Source organism: Metarhizium brunneum, chromosome 6, assembly GCF_013426205.1.
Source record: "Metarhizium brunneum chromosome 6, complete sequence".
In the NCBI taxonomy this organism is placed as follows: domain Eukaryota; kingdom Fungi; phylum Ascomycota; class Sordariomycetes; order Hypocreales; family Clavicipitaceae; genus Metarhizium; species Metarhizium brunneum.
The window spans coordinates 192,079-210,057 of NC_089427.1; the positions used below are offsets into that span (position 1 = coordinate 192,079).

Here is a 17,979-nt window from a genome sequence, read left to right on the forward strand (position 1 = left end):
TACTAGTCCATCCATGCCGCAAGACCTGGTGAATCTTCATCTGATTTTGTGCCAATTTACTACGAGGACATGTCTCACAAATTCTCTCTAGCAGCGTAGAACCAAGAGAGAAAGCACACTCGACGCAACAGGAAAGCCGTAATGTGTGGTGGAACCTGCCACTAGTAACAAGATATGTAACGCCGCCTTTGAGAGGGTCCGAAGGTCTACTAGCTACATATGGAGTTATTCACGGTTACCTCGGGGGTGGGGGCTTGGCCGGTTAGCTTGCTTCCATAATGCTTACTTGGTTCTTAATATTGACGCATTCGCATTAGCCAGCCAAGCTGAGTTTTGATTTCTTCATGCTTAGATTATGTTTAGTTGTACCCAATGTCACATCGCAAACTTATTATCTCAGCTTGACTTTCAGATAAAATTTTATTCGATGTAACTATATGTCATAAAACCGCAATTTAGCGAATTCAACTCACGTATATATATTGCCGGATAACCTACCGAGTACTCACCCCTTTCGTCTCCATTATCCACTCCCAGCTCTCATCTACCTCCCCTCCGCAAAACATATACTGAGCAGAAAATTTGACCTTTACCAGACACGATGCGCTCAAATTTTCTTTTCTTGTATTCGGCATTGGGCCTTGTTGCGCCTTCTTTCTGCAGCCCAATCAATGCCCAAGCCAACGACGATGTTGGTTGCCTAAGCGATTGGGAGCAGATTTATCAAATTATTAATCTCTACCCGCTAGCAGTTGACTTCAACTCGACCCATGAGCTATTCCCCCTCATCTACGCCGAAAATGCCTTTGCCAATTACTCCAGCCCAGATGGAAAGAGACAAAATCTGCGCGGCCTACAAACCATTATCGATACATTCGCGCCTGATGGCGAGCACTACGATGCCCATCATTTGCTGGGCAGTATTAGAATCAACCTGAGCAAGGACCAGCCAGACAAGGCTAATGGAACCTTCTACGCCCTGACGAATACTTTTGGAAAAGGGCGTTTTGCCGGCCAGCTAGCTACCTTTTACGGCATCTACCATGATGAATACGAGCGCATCGAGGAGCAGGGGTGGAGAGTCACAACAAGACTTTTCAGCCAGGTTGGACCTGCTTCTGGAAACGTGTCGTTGTTGGAAGGACCTTGAGTCGTAATACCAGGCCAGAGTTAGCTATCTTTGCCACGAGGTCAAATGTCAATATGTATTGGGTTATTCACTGGAATATTGCGTAATGACACGGGCCTAGATAAAGCGTCTCACGCCGCGAGGTTGTATTTGGCATTTTGGCGACTAATACATGTGATGCATGGACAGAATCAGTCGCCAGATATTTTTAGACAAGGTCACTGCCTGGTGGTACTGGGTATATATATACATGTCAGCTAGAATTAAATAGAAGTACATTCAATCGCAACATTTGAGTTGCATACATGCCTATTTTTGGAGTGTCTAGCGATCTCTCAGGGCAAACGCTCTTGGCATCGCGCCGGTCTCATCAAGCGCACACGCCTGCGCTGGCGGTGATTGCTGCAAAGGACATGGCACACGCTATGGGTGCCGCGTTCCTTTCAAGTAATATTTTATGATAGACATCTGAAAAATTTTTCATGGTGACACTGCAGTCTAAGTTGGTCTAGATACAGCCTGGCGTATTATACTACTTTCGATTACTCCAACACTGATTGTCTGTAATGCTACTACCTCAATGTATCAACCGATATTTGGACTCCATTCCTTTGTAAAGCTCTCACATAATCGTCCCCCAGGCTTGCAGGCGTTAGAATTCCTCCTTCACGTTTGCTTAGCGAACTTTGCTCATCAAGGAGCAACAACCCGGCCTCCGTCATGGTCATGGCTGTGAAATCGTTCGCATCTCCGGGATAATGGAACTCGACTAGAGCTTTTGGCTTTACCGAATGTGTAGTGTCAGCAATACTAATTGCCCGGTACGTAAAGTGGTATTTGCGGCGTTGCTCCGCTGATGCGCCGCCACCAGGCGGAAATAACTTGCCAACGACGAATCGAACCGGTGGCAAAAGCATGGAAGCTGCCAGTGTGACAACGGTGACCCGGAAGAGCCAAGCAAATAATGCATTTGACCAACGGATCCGCGAAGAAAAACGAAAATTTGGTCCGTAACTTTGTGTTCCGTCGGCATCTCCAGACGCGTACAAACCCCAACTGCGTCCAACAAGAGGTAGGTCGACGGGCTCGTGGAAATGGGTGGCCATTGTGCCCATACCATCTATAGTTTGCACCCCAAAAACATTTGCCTTTGGCAGCCCATCCTTTCTCTTGCCATTGGGATTGCCAACAGGTTTAACCGGGGAGATGGAGTGGATATTGATGGCTGCAAAAAGGCGAGAAAGTGAATTGTTCGCAATAGAGGTGGAAATAGAGTCCACGGCACCACCACTAGCACTTCCCTTAATGTCGTACAATGCTCCAACAACTTCAAGAGTGGGCAATGAGAAGTTCCTCCGTATCGACGTCACCGCTAAATACGTCGATATGTCTGCCGGCACTGCACCCCAGCCACAGGTGATGACCATCTATCGACGCCACGTTAATTCCGGACGTAGTATAACAGGGGTTAATCTTACTTTCGACCCCGACGTCTTGGCCAGTTTTTCGTATTTCTCAATCATCTCCTGCCGCCATACCGGCTCTCCGGCTCTGTTGCTATTATGAGTATATAGAAGAACAAATGCATCTTTTTATTACTTACCCGTCAACATAATGAGTACCATGTTCAGCGCAAGCCTTGAAGACCACGGAGCCACAGGTCGTTCCATATGGCCCTATTATGTTGACCAGAACACGAGTTGACTTTGCAAGGTTGACAATCTCTGACTCGGAAGAGAGATCCAAGACGATTAGAGCTCCTAGAATACCGAGTCATTACTTATTCTCGACTTTATTACCTATAAGGGCCATCCACTTACCTCCAGCTTCAGTCACCTTCATTTCCGCCGCCACTTCTTCGAGCTTAGACTTGTTGCGCCCTGCAATAGCCCATCGCACATGACTGGGCATATTGTCAACCATGTACCGGACGCAAAGTTGCCCGGTATAGCCTGTGGCTCCGAGGAGAACGAAGTCATAAATTTGACTCATAGTGCGTGAAGTTTATATGTGCGATAGATGGTTACTTTGGAATTAGATTATGTACGTTGGAGTAAAGGAAAATACTGCTTTTATACATACGTTCGTGCTAGCTGTCAATACGATAAGGGCGGAAATTAAACAAAACAATAATTTATATTTGCATATTGAAAACATGATTTGTAATGTACTGTTAATCGGGCGTTCGAAATCATTTTGAGATTATATAACGCAGCCTGGTAGTGTACAGTGTTGATTTTCTAGATGTAGGCGGGGGATTATATAATCTGGCCTAAGAAGTAAGTGAACCTTGTTGAGATGCGATATCAAGTATCCCCTAAATTAGAGCAGTAGCCGTGCCCCGAGTTAATATTGGCCGTTGGAACGGGGAAACAGCTTGGCGACGGCAAAATTTAAATCCCGTTTCCTCCGCGTAAGTAGAATGCGCGAATTCAGTCAGGCAATAAGGTAAATCCAATATTATCGCAAATCAACTTCCCGCGTTATCGGGTACTACAGTCGGGTAATCATGTAAATTCACAAATCCGAATCGGGGAATTTGTCAAATTTTTTAATCCAGAAGATATTGTGCGGCATTACTACAAAGTCGGGGCAATTCCAGGCCGCGGCTCAAAATAATCGTAGCAGTCGGCCTACTTACTACTTAGACAATAGGAAGTAAACTCCGCAGCTGTGTAAGCCGTCTCTTCTCTTCTCTCTATCCTTGGCTTTTTTTGTCAGCTATACTTCTGCCATTATTAATATTTTGGTCCCGCAGCAGGCCAGTCGGCTTTTCCATTGGTATATGGCACATGAATGTCACAACGCGTAGTGGAGAGCTAAGTACTAGTATATTAACATGCTCAGAGCCTTTGCCACTAAATTACTTGTTCTACATTCTAAGCTACACACAGACACATGACTGTAACGCGTCTTCGACGTCTTGTCGTTTGAATCCAGGGGATTGCCCAAGAGAAACAGTGCGCAGAAGAAGCACTGTTCATGTTAGACATGAATGGTAAAAGAGACACAGCCGAATTTATAAACATACCTTGAATGAATTGTTGTAAACTGACGGAACCCTTTGGGCAAGCTGATTTAGACTGGGTATGTGCACGTTGACATCTATGGAGGCTGACTTGTTTTGCCTTGAGAAACATTTCCAAGTCTGTAATATCAAACCATGTACCATCCAGTCGTGCTGCCCAGGCAGGTGGGACCTTTTGCAGAGGGGCCGCAGTTATCACGGAAGGCTCTGCTCTTTTGAAAATAGTTGGCGAGTGTGAAGAAGTGTGAGATAAAGGTTGAGGCCTAGTATCACCGTAATGGGTTCCAGCACCTCCTACTTGCAAGAAGGGAATATTGTCGTTTATAAACAGAGTAGGTTGCCTGGTTAGTTTACTGTGGAATAAAGTGGCATAGTATGATTTGAGTCGGTTGCGGTCCATAATGGTAAGGGCGAGGTGGAAGTAATGCTGTACTCTTTGTAGTGAGATGCTCGGGTTCGCTACTTTCATATAAGCAGAGAAGACCAGAGCGGCATCCAATATGTCTATGAGTTCCTGGTAGTTAATACCCGAAACTGGTACTGGATTTTTGAGTTTTTCTGCCAAGTCGTTCTCCAAGAGTGGTAAAACGCTGAAGACAGGGCAGGGCCTGATGAAGAAGTCTAGAGGCAGAGATAGTTCCAACTGAGGGTTCACTGCAGCCACACGCCGTGTGTTTGTGGCCTCTCCATTATTGCTCACAAGGGAAATACACTTGCCAATCGTCTCCGACAACCGTCCATGTAAGTCTTCATCGCTTACTAGCACGTCTGATTGGGCGAGAGCTTCGCCCAAAGAAGTTATCGAAGTAGTCAGGCTCTCCACTGTCGCTTCTAGCTGGTTATTACGTGCGAGAAGTCCGGAAATTTCCATGTATCTTTTCTCTCGAAACTTCCGCTGGGCTATACGTAGTTGTTCCCGGCGTTTTCCCAAGAGCTACTATGCTATTAGCTGGTGAATTAATTCACCTGAAGACGGAGGAATAACGTACCTTTTGCTGTTCTCCTTTGTTCGGGTTCTCTTTGGTTCGCCTTGGTCTCCCACGTTTCTTGCGGAGCAAGGGCCCCTGTACGTCCGGGTCCGGTTGCTGTTGCTCAGTAGATTTCGTATCCGAGTCGGCGCCCACACAACCATGTGTGGCGAGGCCATCAAGAGGGTTGTGGACTCCGTTGGTTCCGTAGCAGTCTGGCGCTTCACTACCGGCCACACCCTGCATGGCGGCGGAAATAGGGTAATAGTTGGCAAAGAAGGCTGCCTCGCTGGTCCACGCCATCGTTTCGCGAGAATAAGGCAACGTGTAGTTTTGCAGCGGCATAAAGTTGTCGTTGGACCAGAGGGTACTAGGGTCCACGCCTGGACGGTTGTGCGGCCACGAATCCATCAATAGGTATTGCCCTGATAAGTGATTGTATAATCAACTTCGCGATCTATTCCAATGTAAAGCTGTTGCAAGAGGCAAGAAATATCCTTTGCACAGGAGCCCTTCGTGCCAGGTGGGGGAAAACGATATATGTAGGTTGATTAAGCAGAATCGGCTTTAATTACCCCGTACTCTATTCACCAGACCATACCATTTTACTGGTTTATATAATCGAGTTATTTACATGAGCCCCTCGCCTAGCTTGTTCAGGCAGGTAGGTCCGTCTTAACAGACCAATGACATGACATCGATAGTCTGCTCCGCAGCCAGGCTTCCGGACATCCGTCACCGCCGACGCGGGGTCGGACTGGCGTTGCTCTACTACCGCATTCTAGGCAAGGAGGTATGCATCGACATAAGACTAAATAAACTGGGGTATTTTTCTTGGCCTAGGCCCCCCTCTTGGTGTTATTATTACGATTATTCATCAAAAGCGCGAGCGCTCACAGGCTAGAACCAGGTAAAAAAGTGGTAGCACGCAGCTTTATTTTATTTGCTTTGTTCTTCCACATCTCGCGTAATACAATTTGATGCCTCCTACATTTCCACTTTCACAGTTGACTTGGTTAAACTTTTATAAAACCAGACACAACATCTCGTCTCTCACTGCGTGACCTATACGTGCCAGGTTTCCATAAGGGTTTGCATGCTAGAGTAATAAATTAGCTGCTAGCATCACCATCTCTGAACCTAGTGAAGAATGTGTAGCCAATTATAGAGCAAGATGATCCCGCAGATACTCCAGCTGACTCTGGTGCGTTATTCAAAACCGCCGACATGGCATGGCACTCAATCGATTTAGCGACTGTACCGCAATGTGCTATGAAGTACATATAATTCTAGATTGCAAAGGCAGATGCGCAAAATATTCAATTTTGCGCATACTATATACCCCTGATTCGTAATAAAACATTGTACTCATCCAACATCGGTCACCTTTGCGTACATAACCAAACATATCCCTTCCCCCTGGCATGTCCCTCAAACTGGGTAGGTGTAAAGTCTCTGCAACTAGCATCCGACCAGGGTTGCAGGCTGGGCATTGAGGGGAATCGAGAGACATTAGACTCCAGAGTATTATATAATACAGACCAAGTGATGCCGCGGCACCATGATTTTGTCCGAGCGCAACAAGGGTTGTTCAACCTCTCAGCTTTCAGTTCATTACAACCTATCAATCTCAACGAATAAGAGAGTTTTTCTCTTGCTCGTAGCACGCGTGCCACTCGCATGTAGAAAAATACGACGACGAAGTGTGACTAGCAAGGAGAGGTGCTTGTGTTATTGAGCGACGTGGCTTGATTTTTGTCTATTTAAGTAGCCTATCCTCACCTAGTCGTGGTATTGTAAAGAGCACGTCTTTTCTGATATTGTTCTCCGTTATATAGTCAACCCCCAGCCATTTCCGTCCGTACTTGTCTTCAAAGATGCAATTTATGTTCCCTCTGTTAACCTTGGCCGCCTTGGCCCTTCCACCGGCCTCGGCCCATCCCATGAGCGAGAACAAACCACGGGCACTCCCCCCGAGTATTGATCCCTTCTACAGGCCGCCGTCTGGCTTCGAGTCAAAGGCACCTGGCTCCATTCTTCGTCAGCGGAGGATTGCGGCAGCCTTCTTTGGGTTTATCCCCCAGCCTATTGAGGCGTACCAACTACTCTACTGTACCAATGCTATTGACGGCTCGCCAATTGCAGCCGTTACCACCATCTTCAAGCCTTTACATGCGAAGAAGGACAGCTTTGTCTCGCTGCAAACCGCCTACGATAGCACAGCCTCTATCTGCAACCCAAGCTACACCTATCAGCTCGGCGCATTACAGACAAACATCATCTCCTCCTTGGAGCAAATTATTATGCAGGCCTACTTACTCTCAGGGTACATGGTTGCTGCAGCCGACTATGAAGGGCCAGACGCAGCCTTTCTTCCCGGCCACCTCGAGGGCATGGGCGTACTGGATGGTATGCGTGCCGTTGTCAACTTTAGGACAAAACTTGGGCTCTCTGACAACCCCAAGATCGTCGGCACAGGCTACTCCGGCGGCGCTGTAGCTACAGGCTGGGCAGCCGGTCTTCAATCCTCCTATGCCCCGGACCTGAATGTCAAGGGGTGGGTTGCTGGAGGCACTCCTGCAAATCTCACCGCTACTTTTATGAACCTTGACGGTACAATATTTAGCGGCTTCCTGCCTGCCGGCCTGGCCGGGTTTCTGAAGCCCAGTGCCTACGGAGCTCAACTACAACCTGTTTTCGACGAAATTTAACACCCAAGGGCAAGAGAATAATAGATATTTCCAATAAGCAGTGCATTGTTGGTAACCTCCTTGCATTTCCTCAGACATCAATCTTGTCAGCAGAGTTTCAGACCCTAGGCCCCGGACTATTCCAACACCCAGTCGTCTCTGATATCATGGGAAAACACGTCATGGGTGTGTACAAGAACGAGACGCCTGTTGCACCAGTATTCCTTTATCACGCCCCCGACGATGAGATTGTGCCCTATCATGACGCGGGGATACTCGTGGATAGATGGTGTGGCTACGGTGCTAGTGTAGACTTTCTGACTGTCGCTGCCGGCGGACACTTTACCACCGAGATCCTTGGTGTTCCCGACGCCGTGAGATTCACCGCCAACGCTCTCGAAGGGAAACTTGCCGCTGGCTGCTCGACGAGAACCTCGTACAATGACACGCTGAATCCCATCGCTCTGGGGGCTCAGTTGGAGCCCGCCTTGGCGTCTTTGCTCCAAATGCTAGCAAACCTTGGCAAGAAAGACGCAAGTATCAAGCAGGATCTTACTAAACTTGGTCGTCGTATCTAAGAGTTGGGTGTGCATGGAAAGCAATTTTCTGATCTGCGCGTGGAGGATAACTGAGGATCCGGAATTGGATGGAAGAAATCTAACAGCATAGTATATTAGTATTCGTTCAAAGGATGTACTTTAAGTAGAAGGCTGCAGGTGTTACATCCTACTGAGCGGCAGACGTTAGCTAATATAATAACCTCGGGGATATTATTCAGTTTTCTTTCCCTTACATGACAGTAAACACTACGCTGTACCTACATTCATAGTCGAAAAACCACACTGCAAATAATAGCAGGGTCTACTTTAAGTTCTGTGGTCTTCTTGGCGCCCGGTTGCATTTCGAGTCTGGCGTTGTTGGGGTCTCGTTGTCTTGGCACTTTACGGCTTTCGAATGTCTTGAGGTCGCTTGTTTATTTGTCGGTAGTTAAAGTATTGCTGGGCGCTTCATAAGACACAAAGGATTGATCTTTTGTTGCTGATGATACGCGGCTAGTCTGGGCGGCCAATTATGCTCGAGTGCGGGCCATGACGATGGGAAAGCAAATCAGCTGTTATGCAATTGTTTTATGTGAGAACTGCCGTCTACCCTGGCTGAGAAGCCTCGAGCACTAGACTTCAGATGACATAACTGGTCGCCCACATCCAGTCTCAAGCTACAACGTACTCGTGCCCCCTCCCCCTCGATCACTCTAGCTTATATGCCAATGCCTCTCCTTTTGGTATAGACATCTTGGGACAAACCATATCATTACCCCAAGCTGCCAGCGCATGAATAATCCGGCTACGCGCAAATTCCACGAGACGGCTCCGGGTCATAAGTACATGTCCCCCGATTCACACAGTCATCCTGCTCTATAGCACATCGTAGCCACACCGCTTTAAACTTCCAGCCCTCAGTCCATAACGTATGATATTTACCTCTGCTTGTGTAGCCGTAGCCGAACCACTTTCTCGTGCAGCCTGGCTTCTCCCAGTAACTGATCTGTACCTGGCCACTCGGGCAGTCGCCCACCATAGATGTATCGAGAGATGCTACCTGGCAGTTTGTGTCAAAGCAAAAACCATCAGTTCCGCTGGCGACACTAGTCTGGCCGTGCAGCTCTCCTTTGCAACCGGCACTGTACAACGCCTTTACTTCGAAAGCTGGGGTAATACCGACGCAGTAGTAGTAGCCTTGCCAAAGACCGACACACTCTAGTTGACTAGGAAGTTAGCATGTACTTAAGAATGGCTATAGTAGCGTCCCTGATAGTGCAGACGTTTTGTGCTATTGGCAGCGCCGCTGGCGACGTGTTATAGGTTGACTGTATGCGGGAGTAGGAGGATTGACCAACCGTTTGTAATTGCAGGATTCCACTCATAACTGATTTCGACATTAGTGGTGTACAAAAACAGAAGAGTCGGTGAAGAGAGAAGGTTACAGCACTCACAAATTACTCAACATAAGGTGAGGATACTAGTCAACTATGCCTTGACAAGTGTCGCCTCGATCAGCCTTATAGTACTTATTGCAGGATTTCGGTATACCGAGCTGGGTAGGCGAATGCCCATTATTCTTTAGAGGCCTGGGAGATTTTCCAGGAGCGCCAACGCAAACGAGATAGTCCACAAACAAACTGTGGCACGCTGAGCCGACCGCGGGATTCCACCGGTGGAATTCATCAAGAGTGAAAGTCCTGTACTCGTCAATAATCCTTGACAAGTGTCGAGTCCTTGTACCTTGTGGCAGGTAGTACAGGCCTTGGTAAGACCGTCTTGCTGCAGGCAGGTACTGACCGCAGCCGCTACCTTCTGGCGGCCCGAGGATGTTGACGGCATACTTGATAGGAGAACGCTCTTTGCCTCCACGCAATACGATCGGCCCGGAAGGAAGTTTTCACAATCAGTTGGAAGGGAGGGATTCTAGAATACCACGTACTGAGTTAGCAGTCTCTTCTTGGCGGAATTTGTTGTTGCAGCACCTGGTCACTCTTGGCTGTCATGACTATCTGTACTCACCCACATTAACCAGTCGACCATATCAATGCCCCAAATGTCGGGAATATCCTCGCATTTGTTTGAGCCATCGTTGTCGATCCACCATTTACAATCGGCTATCGTATTAGGATCGTGGGGCATTTTGGGATTCTCACTGGTGGCATGAGCGACAAGTGCTAGGGCCATTGACAGGAAGGCATGAAGCCTAATTGATTGACTTAGCATTCTGCCGGTTGATTGCTAGATGAGAAATTCTGACGATAAAAAACATAAGGAGTTCTGAGACTCTACAAGAAGGACAAATAAAATATGAGTTTTTCTCTAGTATCTATATATAATACGTACACACAGGGCGCTATTGACTACCCCGTTTTCCTACATCTCGGTAATATCCGCAATATTGTGGCGCGTTCAAAATGAAGGAATAGCTGATGGATTTCTTGTGGTCACCAAAAAAACCTAACCTGGTGCGCGCGTTTATTATTGGAATTAATCGTGGTCCACTATCAAGAGGATTTGGCTTTCAAGTTTGGCCGCTTCGGCCTCTTACCGGTGATAACCTGGTTCACCTGGACTAATTATGGATACTTGTTTTGAAAGAGACCGATTGATATATGTACATGTTTATTTTGCACAGGGACCTTGAAAGTTCGATGGAGGCAATAATACCAAGGGAAAGACAAACGTACATGGTACTATTGACATTCAAAGGCCCTACTCGACCACCTCGTCTTAGCTACCCAGGAGGCAATGGCGGAAATTGAGAGCTAATAAGAGCTCTGCATCAAAGACAGAAAGTATAATATAAGACATCCCAGTTGACCTCTGTTTCCTACAGGATTTATCCTGGTGCTAGGTATCGTTCCCTGGGACTTACTTCCTCCCCATAATTTGACTCAAATCCACATATGTATCCCTTTAAATTTGCGAAGGAGCTACGCGAAAAGTCTTGCCAAATTCCAGTGGCAAGTGGCTTCGCCAAATATTAAATAAATCCTCATGGCTAGTGTTAAACAAACTATAATAAATAGAGTCGATACTAAAAACGAGTTTCGCCGTAACATTACTACCCACCGTTACTGAGCCACGACACGCGTGCTCGGGAGCATTGACCAAGCCATGTTCCTTAAAACAGCATCCAGGTTGCCACAGTTGCTGTACCAAATGATATCCGCTTGTCTTGCCTCCATCTCGCTGCTAATGACGCTGTAGCTGCTGTTTCTTTCGCTGCAGACGCTGCGGAGGTTTTGGGCGCGGTTGACGGGGGTGTTGATGCCACAATGGAAACCCCTTCTGAGGAAGCAGTGGCGACCTCCGGAATAAAGCATTCCGCAAAGGAAATGGTTTCCTCCAGTTTGTAAGATGCGAATGGTATCAATTTCATTTCATGATACCAACGGAAGTGACAGCTGGAAGCGAGTTGTTCAGCAACGAGGCTGTGCGCAGTCCACCATGATAAGGCCAAACTCCCAAAGTCAGAGTACGCCGACATTACCTCGGATGGGCCAACTGTGGAAAAGGCACATAATCGCGAGCTTTCTGGGAATGTGCAATCGAACCATTCCTCCAGAGGCAAAGTACAAGTTTGGAATAGTTCGGAGGTGTGAGAGGCCATGGCAACTGCCAAAGTGCCTGTTGGTCTCGGACCAACAACATAATTTGTGTAGTTCGCGGCAGCACAGAACAAGGGCTCAGGTTTAGCGATCGCGGTCGGTGAGGATTTCGGAAAGAAGACTGAATGGTTGATCGCTGCCGCAAGAGCGGCGGCGTTGAGAAGATAGAGACCGATGTTCATGGTGTCGACGTTGCATGTAGCTAAGGGTTAAACAAAGACGGACAGTACTAAGGAGTAGAGACGGCACAAGAGTCTGGCTTGGAGTTGACAGTAGATACAGACAGGGTTTGGTATATGTACTTAACCTATACATGCCCCTGAAGAAGGGCATAGAGACATGAGGCCCACGAAACTCCATTGGCCAAGGCCAGGAATATCTTGGCGTTGTGACATAACGTATGAGGAGCACATGACTCTGCGTTGCTGTGTTGATGTATTCTCCCATCTTCTGAAATGATTGAGTACAAGAATTCGAAGACTACATCGATTTGATACTTAATTACATTGACTTGTGAAAAAATGCTGTGGCAAACCAATGCGGCGGAGTTCCGACTCTCACCATTCATCGGTCGAGTAATTATGCTCCACCAAAGCGCTTCGAATAGCTTTCAGACAATCATCTTTCCGATAATTCCGCATATTCGGCCACCCATGCTGGCGAAAGATGCCTTTTATTAGCCGATTCTTCCCTGCATCATCTGGGTGCTCCGCCGCCTTTACATCGAGTACCCTTGTTGCACTCTGCGGAAGAAAGGTAAGCTTCTGGTACTGCTCTTTCAAGACTTGGAAGAAGTCTGGAATAGCCCATGTTCCAGCATCACGAAATGTTTCGGCCTCATTTACAGGGGCGTAATCGTAGGCATCTTCTCTAATAGGTGCTCGGCTGGAATGATGCATCAGATAGTGGTCGCACTGAACCCAGTGTATAATGCCGAGTCTCGTGTCTAGCAAGAACGAGTACCGTTCTTCACAGTCCCAAGTAAGACCAATAACATGAGAAGGCACGTTCTCATAATTTGAAACCCCTTCAGAAGACATCCGTGCGTGTTCAGAGGCATCACTACCAGGTTGAAAGCCGTTTTCGTGCTCTTCTACTCGTCCTTTCCAGTCGGCAAACATGCAGTGGGGTAGCACGTTAGGCCCATCATCATTAGACGGACAATCAATGTAAGGGAGATAGCGAAGTAGTGATATGACTTTCTTTGTTTTACCCAGGCCACGCATGCTCTGGGGAGTAATAGATGGCCAGCCCCCTTTAGGAGGTTCCTTGATGAGGTTTTTATCAAGATACATTTGGGCTAAAAATATATAATAGTCTCGCACAGCCGCGACCGTGGTGTCACGGGAGTAAGTGACTTCCCTAAGAGGTATCATTGTTCAGTGCAGAAAATAATAGTGTAGAAGCTTAAGACTTATAAAGAAATGACAACTCAGAAAACACGAGACTTGAGGATAGAGAGATAGAAAAAGATGTCAAGGGAAGATAAGGGGGTATACTTGCCATTTAATGGAAGCGCGTTCTTTCTGTGATAAAAGAGCACGGGAATTCTCGCTAAAGGGTCAACTCCAATAGTAATTTCCCTTCAATGTCTAGGGGCGTCTTAGGATCAAGATGCCTGCGGCGGGGACGGTGAAGTATCCGCTTGGGACTCCTGACTTGGTTGCCAAGCTTCACGGTTTGAAAACCTTTGCTTGGCGTGTCAAGAGGCGACAAGGCTGTCGATATGCACCAGTTGACATGTATACGGGTATAGAGAAGGCATAACTATCTGCATATCTGCCTCAGTATCAATTGATTGTGCTTATGTATACATTGGGCTAGGTTGTTCAACCAGCAAGCTTTGGTGGTGAAAGCTTCGCTTGAATAGCCAAATTATGAGCGGGCACGATCAATAAATACCAGTTGTCATACCAGTTGACCGTTCGAGTTATTAGTATCCACCAAGATACCAGGCCCATCAAAGGGGCCTGCGATGACATATATATGGCGTCATTTAATTTAGGCAACACTGCAGAATATGGGTCTCAAACAAAAACTGTGCAGTAAACCAGCGTTATAACGATAACCTTCGTGAGGCCAAAATTACCGATATTCGGTGACTATCGAAGGTTCAACTATGATAGGGCTTGTACCTTTACTTAGATGTACTATATGAAGGTACATTTACGAGGATTAGTTTTTTTTGACCGTGTCACGCGCAGGAAAATCGCGTTGAAGGCTATCAATTGATGTGTAAAATTACGGGTTCAGTAGGGACCAATGCCGCCCAAATAACGATAAAAGCCCCGAGCCTCGATTTATATGGTGACTAAGCCTGATGCATACAATATCATGCGAACCGCGACTATCAACGACGTACTGGGGAAAAACCTTAGATGACCGTGAGTTGTCGTAATAGCGCGACTATCGTTAGGATATAGGATCCTTGTAACGCTAGTTTACTGTGCAATATAAACAATTACTGGGTCCGAACGCCCAGCGCCCTGCAGATTCAGAAGTCCACGATGTGCAGAGGCGGAAAGACAAGAAACAATTTGTAAAAGTACTACTTGGCAGGGAAATGGCGTTCTAATATCGTGATAGACGCCTCGACGTTAGCTTTTATTCTTCCCTGCTCTCATTGTGTCAAGTATATCCTATTATTATCCTGCAACTAGTCAAGATGCAAGTTCCTCTGGATATAGCTACTGCCTTTACCTTGGTGTTTATTATCAATGCTGTGCACGCAGCTCTCAGCCTTGATGGAATGTTAGTTATGGGGTTAATTGGTGACGACGACCTTTCACTTATTAGTGATATTGACGCATACGACTTAGACTACTACGATTGTCTACCTCTATGCGAAGACTACTCCAACCCGCACATGTGGATTACTTACCTCTCGGTTAAACATTTGCAACGTTGCCAAAGTCCTATGCTACTTCAGTTGCCTGTCAGACAGCTGCTGGATAATCCCAAATCAACCAGACTATCTTGATACGCAGTTGCTCAGCTACCTCTGGATAGCAATGGGAACAGACCCGTTGACGGCATTCTCTGCTATGAATACCGCTGTGCCCAACCCTAAGCAGGACCATAATCTCTTTCGTTGCAGCCTGGACATTGCTCCCGCTTGTTTCGCCACAGGTAAACCCTGCAAGGGAATCCTAAGCATGGCTTCAACTATGGATATCGAAGAAATGGGAAATGGGCGTCAGGCTGCTGAGCTCTTGCGTCTCATGGGAAATTCCTTCCAAGAGAAGGACAACTGCGGTGAAAGATTCATTTTTGGATATCACCACAAGTTTGCTGCTGGTATCTACCTTGGTTCCGGCTTAGGCAAACAAACAGCCGAGCTCTCTCTGAATACAATGGCCGATCGCTTACAGTTGAACTCAAAAGCGCCCAATCATACTACTGCCGAGCATTTCAGCAGTGAGCTGCAGGCGGAAGAGCCTTTTGGTATATCTATTGATACAACTGGAGATCTGGCTGCGGTACAAAGAGCTGTGTTGGAGTGGAGAGAGGGCATTTGTGCTACATCCAACAAGATTCTGCGGCCAACGTGATCGATACCTAGAATTCACATTTGGCAGATTGCCAAAAGAAACTTGATGGGAAACAATGAAAAATTGCCCTTGAGCTCTGGACTTCTGGGCAGGTCCGCTGGAATGGAACAAGCCAAAACACTAAGGCCCCGGAATAGTTGTCGGTATATCAGAGTGAACTCTGGCGATGGCTGCGCAGCTCTCGTTTCCTGGTGCGGCATTTTTAGTACCGACCTTCACAGGTACAAATCTGAGCCAAGCTTGTGCTCTAGTCTCATGCCAGGAGACTACATATGTATGTTTGCTGCTCACCCGGGAACTGTACAAGGAGCCCACACCCGAGCCGCCTACGCCAAGCAGAGATGGTACCTGCGCAATTCATCTTATCAGCGATAATGATACATGCGATAAGATTGCAAAATTATACGGAGTAACTATAAGGGAGTTCTAAGGCTGGAATAAGTGTAAGAAATGGCCATGGACCGAGTGTAAGGACATGCTAGCGGACTATAGTATGTGTGTATGCGGTGGCTCGGCACCAATGCCGCCATCACATCAAGGCACCCAATGTAGACCATTAGTCCCAGGCACCAAGCCCCCAAGAGACAAGTCCATATCTATTGCTGAATTGAATCCATGTCCGCTCAAGACCTGTTGCAGCAACTGGGGCTTCTGTGGTGTTTTCCCGGCCTATTGTGACGTACACCGGCCTGGTGGTGGCAGCCCAGGGAGTAGGAAAAAGGGCCACTAAAACACTTGCGTGTCCAACCGCGGTAGGAAAATCAAGCTCAACTCTGGTCTACCTACTGTCTTTCAGAGGATTGGTTACTATGAAGCCTTTGCGTCTAAGCGAGACTGCCTTCATTTAAAGGCAAAGCATGCCAATAGGGATGGCTCATATACACATATGCACTGGGGATTCGCCGATATCGATCCAGTCACTTGGAAACCAGTCATCAACGATGGAAAAGACCAGTGGGAGGACTTCAAAAAGCTGCCAAATGTAAAGCGCATTCTATCATTAGGTGGTTGGGTATACTCGACCGACCCCGCTACGTATAGTATTATCCGAGATGCCATCATCAACAACAGACAAATTTTTGCCAGTAACTTGGCACAATTTGTCAAGGATGAGGGGGTCGACGGCGTCGATATTGATTGGGAATACCCTGGTGTGAGTACTCTTATCTTCTTCGCCCCCTGCTTATGGCGGCCTGGCTTCCAAAGTTGAAACATGGCCAGTTATAAGAGCACTGTGAATATTGAAATGTATTCAACTGAACTACTATTCTGTACTAACTTATGTCAGGCCCCGGATATCTACATCTGGAGCCAGCCCATTGGCCAAAAATCCGACGGAGTCAACTACCTCAAATTTCTTACCGCATTAAAAGCCAGAATAGGAAGCGAAAAGTCGGTATCAATTGCAGCACCTGCCTCATACTGGTATTTGAAGTCATTTACTATCGACCGGATCGCTTCTATTGTTGACTATATCGTGTACATGACATACGACTTGCATGGCTAGTGGGATGTTGGCAACCCCAACGCCTTTGACGAATGCCCATCTGGTAGATGCATTCGAAGTCATGGTAAATGCTCAGACGTAAAAAGAAGCTAGTAAGATGTGGTTTGCTAACAGGTAACGAATGCAGTAAATTTGACTGAAACCAACAACATGCTCGTGATGAGTAAGTCAGCGGCGTCTCCCATCACGCGATTCTATTTTTTTCTGGCCGATTGTTGTTTACTTCGGTTTAGTCACTAAAGCCGGGGTCCCCAATAACAAAATTTTTGTTGGTGAAGCTAGTTACGGCAGGTCGTTTCGCATGGCCAAGGAGGGTTGCTGGGGCCCGACGTGTGGCTTTACAGGTTCCCGTACACAGTCAACCGCGAATCCTGGTCGCTGTACCAACACCAGAGGATACCTGGCCTATGCTGAGATCAAAGAGATAATAAGCGCGGGAGGCAATGTCAGGACGTTCCACGATGGCGACTCCAACACGGACGTTTTGCTCTACAATGGAGACTACGTCGGATATATGACTCCGACAACGAAAGACACACGACGAACAGACTGGCGGGAGTTTAATTTCGCTGGGACGATTGACTGGGCTGTCGACTTGCAAGAATTCTCCGAGGAACACTTGACCAACACTGATCGGCCTAAATCCGGCCAAGGCTGTATATCGGGTCACGACATGACGCTTGAAACTGCTGAAATGTGCGAGTTTGCGTGTGAATATGGTTTTTGTCCCTCATCCTTGTGCATTTGCGATGAAAAGGGAAAGCTCAAGGGTCTGCCAGCCGAGAGGAAAGACGTGAAGGGGTCGGCTTGGGACTGGTTGCACTTGGATATGAACAGGCTTTGCGCGTTTTCATGCAGATATGACAACTGTCCACACGAGGTTTGTACAGACGGCATCATCCAGCAGGGCGAGGACGAGGACGAGGACTAGGGCTTGTATGAAATCACACCTG

General features: G+C 47.2%; 9 protein-coding genes across 9 annotated transcripts; 5 read left to right on the plus strand and 4 right to left on the minus strand.

Moving 5' to 3' along the window:
• Positions 1-601: 601 nt before the first annotated feature.
• Positions 602-1,150, plus strand: G6M90_00g093960 (uncharacterized protein; the record flags this gene model as incomplete). The annotated part of the gene is made up of 1 exon (XM_014685274.1): positions 602-1,150. The coding sequence occupies one exon, from the start codon at positions 602-604 to the stop codon at positions 1,148-1,150; it is 549 nt and encodes a 182-aa protein (XP_014540760.1).
• Positions 1,151-1,701: 551 nt separating this feature from the next.
• On the minus strand, positions 1,702-3,121 carry G6M90_00g093970 (uncharacterized protein; the record flags this gene model as incomplete). Its single annotated transcript, XM_066131468.1, has 4 exons — positions 1,702-2,556; positions 2,608-2,680; positions 2,733-2,889; positions 2,950-3,121. The coding sequence occupies 4 exons, from the start codon at positions 3,119-3,121 to the stop codon at positions 1,702-1,704; spliced, it is 1,257 nt and encodes a 418-aa protein (XP_065987639.1).
• Positions 3,122-4,013: 892 nt separating this feature from the next.
• G6M90_00g093980 (uncharacterized protein) lies at positions 4,014-5,428 on the minus strand (the record flags this gene model as incomplete). The annotated part of the gene is made up of 3 exons (XM_014685276.1): positions 4,014-4,105; positions 4,161-5,091; positions 5,147-5,428. The coding sequence occupies 3 exons, from the start codon at positions 5,426-5,428 to the stop codon at positions 4,014-4,016; spliced, it is 1,305 nt and encodes a 434-aa protein (XP_014540762.1).
• Positions 5,429-7,002: 1,574 nt separating this feature from the next.
• G6M90_00g093990 (uncharacterized protein) lies at positions 7,003-7,836 on the plus strand (the record flags this gene model as incomplete). Its single annotated transcript, XM_014685277.1, has 1 exon — positions 7,003-7,836. One exon carries the CDS (start codon positions 7,003-7,005, stop codon positions 7,834-7,836), a length of 834 nt encoding a protein of 277 aa, XP_014540763.1.
• Positions 7,837-7,982: 146 nt separating this feature from the next.
• On the plus strand, positions 7,983-8,393 carry LIP5 (Lipase 5; the record flags this gene model as incomplete). The annotated part of the gene is made up of 1 exon (XM_014685278.1): positions 7,983-8,393. One exon carries the CDS (start codon positions 7,983-7,985, stop codon positions 8,391-8,393), a length of 411 nt encoding a protein of 136 aa, XP_014540764.1.
• Positions 8,394-11,481: 3,088 nt separating this feature from the next.
• G6M90_00g094010 (uncharacterized protein) lies at positions 11,482-12,150 on the minus strand (the record flags this gene model as incomplete). The annotated part of the gene is made up of 1 exon (XM_014685279.1): positions 11,482-12,150. The coding sequence occupies one exon, from the start codon at positions 12,148-12,150 to the stop codon at positions 11,482-11,484; it is 669 nt and encodes a 222-aa protein (XP_014540765.1).
• Positions 12,151-12,525: 375 nt separating this feature from the next.
• On the minus strand, positions 12,526-13,263 carry G6M90_00g094020 (uncharacterized protein; the record flags this gene model as incomplete). Its single annotated transcript, XM_014685280.1, has 1 exon — positions 12,526-13,263. One exon carries the CDS (start codon positions 13,261-13,263, stop codon positions 12,526-12,528), a length of 738 nt encoding a protein of 245 aa, XP_014540766.1.
• A 1,716-nt stretch (positions 13,264-14,979) lies between these two features.
• G6M90_00g094030 (uncharacterized protein) lies at positions 14,980-15,519 on the plus strand (the record flags this gene model as incomplete). The annotated part of the gene is made up of 1 exon (XM_014685281.1): positions 14,980-15,519. One exon carries the CDS (start codon positions 14,980-14,982, stop codon positions 15,517-15,519), a length of 540 nt encoding a protein of 179 aa, XP_014540767.1.
• An 886-nt stretch (positions 15,520-16,405) lies between these two features.
• On the plus strand, positions 16,406-17,957 carry KTXA_2 (Killer toxin subunits alpha/beta; the record flags this gene model as incomplete). The annotated part of the gene is made up of 5 exons (XM_014685282.2): positions 16,406-16,672; positions 16,808-16,915; positions 17,027-17,090; positions 17,154-17,189; positions 17,260-17,957. The coding sequence occupies 5 exons, from the start codon at positions 16,406-16,408 to the stop codon at positions 17,955-17,957; spliced, it is 1,173 nt and encodes a 390-aa protein (XP_014540768.2).
• Positions 17,958-17,979: the final 22 nt, after the last annotated feature.